General features: G+C 35.0%; 1 protein-coding gene across 1 annotated transcript; it reads right to left on the bottom strand.

The window, feature by feature from the left end:
• Positions 1–4,153: 4,153 nt before the first annotated feature.
• LOC116167083 (facilitated trehalose transporter Tret1-like) lies at positions 4,154–5,798 on the bottom strand. Its single transcript, XM_031482322.1, has 3 exons — positions 5,556–5,798; positions 5,307–5,509; positions 4,154–5,262 (listed from the first exon to the last, which is right to left on the bottom strand). Exons 1-3 carry the CDS (start codon positions 5,740–5,742, stop codon positions 4,234–4,236), a joined length of 1,419 nt encoding a protein of 472 aa, XP_031338182.1. The 5' UTR covers positions 5,743–5,798; the 3' UTR covers positions 4,154–4,233.
• Between the last annotated feature and the right edge of the window lie 242 nt (positions 5,799–6,040).

The following is a 6,040-nucleotide window of genomic DNA, read 5'->3' as shown; positions in this document are numbered from 1 at the left end:
GTTGCACTGTCAGCGATGCGAGACAAAGACATTAGTGAGCAAGTTTTATTTTAGACACTGTTTCCTTCCATGATCAATTTGACGTGCCAAAGCGTTTTTTGAAAATTATTTTAATTTACAGAAATAGCTATGTATCGTTTCTAATGCACCACCGTATATTATTTAGCTTTGGAGAAATAACACCAAAATCTCCCCATAAAAATTGTTATAATAATAAATGGGTAGATTTTGTTGTTATTTCTCCGAAGCTTCTTAAGCACCCCATTGAGAATCATGGATCTTCACAATTTCAGTATATTATTTAAATAATAGCCACATAATTTATAGCAAGATCAATTTTTTTCACGATATTTATCAAAATTTGTTGCTTTTTTCCTTACTTTACAGTTCTTATCTCTTTAATTTTACGGAAACTCTCAAGAATCAATTTGTTTTACGTTCAAATATGATTACAATTTACTTGAGATTCTTTTAAGACAATACATGTCTTAATGTCTTGTATATGTCCTTTAAATGGACGACATCGAAGATTAGAGAACTAGGAAACTTAACTTGCAACTATTAACAAATAATAATTGTTAAAATTTTATTTAGACCTTTATATTCCTATTGCAATATTATTTGTACGTGCTAAAAGGTTTCCAAATGAAAAAAACCTTCATTGTGAATTGGTACAATAAAACTGGGTAAACAGGTTTAAGAAATGTCAGGTGACAGTTTTGCTGATAGACCGATACCAGCGTTTAGGAGCATCCGTCTACTTGTGAACATGGTGCATGGACAATTTACATCACGGATGAGTGTCTTTTTACCTTTTTTTTTGTTTTTTTTTTAAATAAATTTTCATTCATGGTAGCTTTAACAAGTGTTCTCATGTTTAATACGGAGATTACAATAAAATAAGTACTAAATTCCAGATTTTGAGTAATATGGATGCTATTAAAGTGACCTAATATCTCTACTGCTTCGATATGGTCCATTCCATTTAAAAAGGTACATAGGATTGTACGTATGAATTCTTGCCTCATAAATACTATTAAAAAAATTATTCCTCTACAAATTGTATGCCTATTGTTTAACCAACATAAATATTTAAGTGCCACATTAAAATGCCAAAATCAAGGAAAATATCATCAAAAATGGACTTGTCCCTGAGGCTAAAAGTTGAAATTTGATTTGTTACAAAAAGTTGATAATGGATATGAGATTTAGGTGGTGCAAACTATACGGGCGCGTAACAATGGAGTTCGATACAACGAAAAGGGGAAAGAGATACATAATCTATGAAAGATACATGTAGGTACCTCTTTGCTAAGAACCTTAAACTCCAAAACTCCTCATCATGGCTGTGTCGAGCGAGAAGAGCAAAGAAGTATCCATCGGCTCTTCGTTTGACATGCAATGCCAGGATCTGGGTCAACGATGACAAGGTAAGATTAGCTAAACCGAGCACTGATTTTGGAAGTGCAGATGGTTTCCAGTTTCAAAGCCCTTAATTGGGTATTTTATTAGTTAGGATATCGTCTTTTGACCTTTTGACTTTTTAATACGTAAGTTTCATCGTTGCTTATAGCGTCGTCTAATGTTAGTTTTTAGGTTCGGCCCTCCCTTGCAAAAAATTTAGTTTATCAACCTCTTCAAATTTCAGTTTTACTCTGGAACCAACCACGGATATGGTCGTTGGGCTTTCCAGTTTTAATGCCCTTTTGGGTTTTTAATTGTTTTCCATCTATTGTAAGTTTTATAGCTATAGTCTCTCCTCAATGATCTCTACCATCTTGTAGACCACCTGAAGATGACCGTTGGTCGAATCATGTAGTGTATCACTTCGTTTTATTAAATTATATGGGAACGGTTTAGAGAACTTTTATTCAATATTAATCAATTATCCCATTTAGAGTTTGAACACAAAATGGACATCACGATTCCAAATTATACCTTACTATTGAAAGTATCCAAATTTTAAATGTAGGTATACGTCTATTACATGCATAAAGTAATAAAACGTGATATTGGTGGGTAATATTGGAGATTTGAATACTTCACAGCCGTTAAAAGTCAACCATACACAAATACCCTCTCAGGGGAGCGAAATTCCGGTGCGAATTTTCCGGGTGCGAATTGTCCGGGAGCGAAACGTCCGGGTGCGAAATATCTTTGATGCGAATTTTCTTTGATGCGAAATGTCCGGGTGCGAATTATTCGGGTGCGAATTGTCCTACAACCCTACAACTTGTATACGCAACGCGTAGATCTTATAGGTGAATGAAATAATAGCCCATCCGCCCTCACCACCCCATTTGATAAAGGATTCACATTCGAAAAAATATTATTCTTATGGTCATTTGGACCGACAAATTTAAGTGGAGCTTAGCATAATCCATGACAACGATTATTGAGACAATTGTTGCCATGGATTTTAAGCTACGCTTAAGCTAAGCTCCACTTAAATTTGTCGGTGCAAACAGCCATTAGTTAGCATAGGGCCAATTGTAAAAAATTCTGTTCCTTTAATAATCGTGATCGAAATTTGAAAAAGCACAAAAATGCCTCAGATATAAACGACTGAGTCGCACTTATTGAACTAATATACCTCTAAAAATATAAAGAAAATATTAAAAATACTCAACCGTTTTTGAGATCTGTGGAAAATACATATCTAAATACACCAGCAGACAAACAGAACGATCGCTAAAGCCTCAGTTCATTCTGTAATACCTTTTATAAATAAAACAATCAAAAAATCAGAAAATTTAAAAAAAAGAAAAAGAGCACCTCAACTTAGAACAAAAAAAATACATACCCGACGGAAACGAGGCCTAACCCAAAGACCTTAGAGTGCTATCTTTAAAAAACAAAGTCTCATCAAATAAAGGTCATTGTTACCTTTGCCATTACTCATTTTTAAATTAATCCATGAATAACAAATTATTTGTTGAACTGGTATTAGGTAATACAATATAAAAAAATAAAATTTGATCTCGTTAATCAATCTATAGTGAACAATTAAAAATACAGTGGACCAACAGCAATATTTGCCAAAATGTGGTGGTGGAAACAAAAAACAACAAATTGTATAGAAATGGTACTACGATCATAATTTTGATAACGCGCTTTTATAATGAGTGCTGTAAGACCTGCCGAGTCATTGCGTGCTAATAATAAATGCCTGTTAGCTATGACCAAATAAGTTTGATTAGTTAATAGCCAAAAAAAAACTATTTGGCGCTTTGATTTAATTAACGTCCCACGTTCCGTCCTTTTTTACGCGAGGAACGGGATTAAGTGTCGCGTTAATTAGATCAACACGTAATAAATCTTTGCGTGCCGTTGACGCTCCAGTGTAGAATAATTAGTAATAAAACCCGCAACTTCACTTGCATAGTTTTGCGAAAGAATTGGTCCTTTTTTTAGACGCGCATACTACACTTGAAATTTATTGATTCCACCGGATAAGACAAGATGATCAATTTAAAGAACCGTTACGAAGAGAGCTTCGCGACGAAATTCTTAAATGAACTGCCGGCATCATGATTTACTCGAGTTACGAATTGCATGCTAAAAAGTGAAAGTTACGAGGTAAACGCGCCATGCAAGAAACATGTGCGACTTGAAATGTACAAAACGACGCCTTAAATTTGCAAGATGCCTAAGATAAGTTGGTGCCTTTTCGTTCCGCATAATATAATAAATAATGGCGTTGGGGGTAATTATTCTTATGCGAATTTAGATCTAAGAAAATTGTTTACCTACAATTTGTGCGGAAAGCTTAATTGTTGGGTTTAAAAGACGTCTCCTGTTATTACTTAAATTACAATCTCGCTCTGTGTAATTATGGGGCCTGTTTTTCTATTACCACAACCACAAGTCTTTGGCGAGGGTATTGTCGCAAGATTAGAAAAAAATTATAGAAGTGCGTTGCTCTGGTACAATGACCAATCGGTACAATGAGGCATCTAAATTGTCACTTCTAGAAAGAATTTTAGGTGACACTTTTTTTTAAATTAACAATGACCGGCCGTCTCCCAACACTGAACAGTTTTATGTTTGAACAACCAACTTTTTCAATAATTGCTCGATTGATTTCCGTGTAGTCGTTTCAAAAATACACCCTCACACTAAACCAAACTACTACCAACTAAATATTCCGGTGTGCATTCAATAAATTGCTGAACATGTATTAGAAATAGTTTTCTCTTTTACATAGGTAATACACTATTATCTATATTAAACTCATTTTTCATTATAATAATCCGCAACCTGTTGTAACGTTTTGCCTTCTGTCTCTGGCACTAGGAAATATGTAATGAGTAATCCTATAAAACAAACAAAGGCGAAAGTCCAGTACACTCCAGGAAAGGACATTAAAGCAATCATATCCAAATAAGCCAGATTTGCTGCAAACGAGGATATATAAAAAACACTTGAAATTAACCCGCATCCTACAGCGCGTGCTTCGTTTGGAAACACTTCCCCTATCAATACCCAGGGCAAGTTTTTAGGTCCGCAAAAAGCAATAAAACTAAAAGCTGAAAGAAGCAATAGTGGAATCCATTGGTAATCGTTACTGGATGTTGCCATATTTTCAGTGGTAAACTTTAAATTCGTAACATTATACATGTACGCGTAAATACCAATACAAATGTGACACATACAAAAGGCAAATATTGATGATATGGCTGTCTTGCGTTTTCCAAAGTGTTTAATAGAAAAAATACACAGCACACTTCCAAGTATGCCAGATGCACTCATTAAGACAACTGCGTAAAACTTATTAATAGGTACGTTGAATGTTGAAAAAATGACTGCACTGTATCTGGTCGTCGGACCTATGCCTATAAAACTTGACCAAATCATTAAAAATGCAAGTAAAGAGAATGGGATCACAAAGCTTCTTTTGAAATACTGTGTGGGCTTTATCACTGACGTATCAGCTTCACGCTGAGAACATCCCTTCTGTATTTCCTGAAACTCTTCTTCAACTTCTGCAACGGAAACCCATCCTCTCAGCCATGCGAGACTTTTACGCGCTTCGTCACATCTATTCTGTAGTAATAGCCAGTACGGAGTTTCAGGCACTATCATCAACATACATAGCGTTAGAATTGGCACACTGCATGTCACTAAAGCTGCTGTTCTCCAATGTAACATGCTACAAATAAAGGTTTCTAAAAGCATTCCAATATTCATCGCTAATGTTGTTGTCGTTGATAAAGCTCCCCGTAAGTGGGGTTCTGTTACTTCAGCCACGTACGTCAAAACCTACCATGTGAATAAATAAATCCGTTTAGCAAAATTCTACTTACGGGTGCTTCTGTAAAGCTACTTGATATACCATGCAAAGCTAACGTCGCGAAAATGTGCCAGGGCTCTTTCGCAAAATAGTAACCAATCCATCCAATAAAATTCGGTATCGTTAAACTAATAAGTGCGCGTTTTCTACCAATGCGATCCGAAACTAATCCAGAAAAGTAACATCCTACTAACGAAGAGATTGGCGAAATAGAACCTAAAATGGAGCAAATACGTGCTGATTATAGTTACAACCCACTTACTGATCCAAGATGTTTGCGCTTCACTTAAAATAATCGTCTCGTTCGAATTTCGGTCGGTGAGTGATGCAATTAAGATAGTTACATAGCCTACGCTCATTCCCTCTAACACCATTAAAAAATTTTTTGCCATAACGGCTATTACTTGAGACAAAACTCGCCTCATTTCAAGATATTTGCTTGATTTCATATTAGCGTTCTAATTTTGTAAAGGAATTGTCACAGTAAAGAGATATTTTCCTTGACGCTAATCTATACTCATTGAAAACTTATGTAGTATGTATTACGAAATAACAACTTACCTATCTAATTAGTTACGATTAGAGTGCTATTTTGCACACAATAGGCTATCTTTTTTAATTGAGTATCAACGTTTAAGGTTATTTACCATGTATGTAATGTAGTTCTCCATTATTTTGGGTTCGTTGTAAATTCTTAGGATATAAAAGGAACCACAAATGTTTATTAAATTTCTAAAAGGCGATCGA

This window comes from Photinus pyralis, unplaced genomic scaffold (assembly GCF_008802855.1).
Source record: "Photinus pyralis isolate 1611_PpyrPB1 unplaced genomic scaffold, Ppyr1.3 Ppyr1.4_LG3b, whole genome shotgun sequence".
In the NCBI taxonomy this organism is placed as follows: domain Eukaryota; kingdom Metazoa; phylum Arthropoda; class Insecta; order Coleoptera; family Lampyridae; genus Photinus; species Photinus pyralis.
This window is presented reverse-complemented; position numbering and strand designations above follow the sequence as displayed.

Bases quoted from the DNA above. Each gene is read 5' to 3' on its own strand.
- LOC116167083 (XM_031482322.1), bottom strand. From the start codon at position 5,742: ATGAAATCAAGCAAATATCTTGAAATGAGGCGAGTTTTGTCTCAAGTA. The intron at 5,510-5,555 runs GTAAGTGGGTTG...GCTCCATTTTAG, and splicing joins AGCGCAAACATCTTGGATCA to GTTCTATTTCGCCAATCTCT. The intron at 5,263-5,306 runs GTAAGTAGAATT...TTCACATGGTAG, and splicing joins GTAGCTTTACAGAAGCACCC to GTTTTGACGTACGTGGCTGA.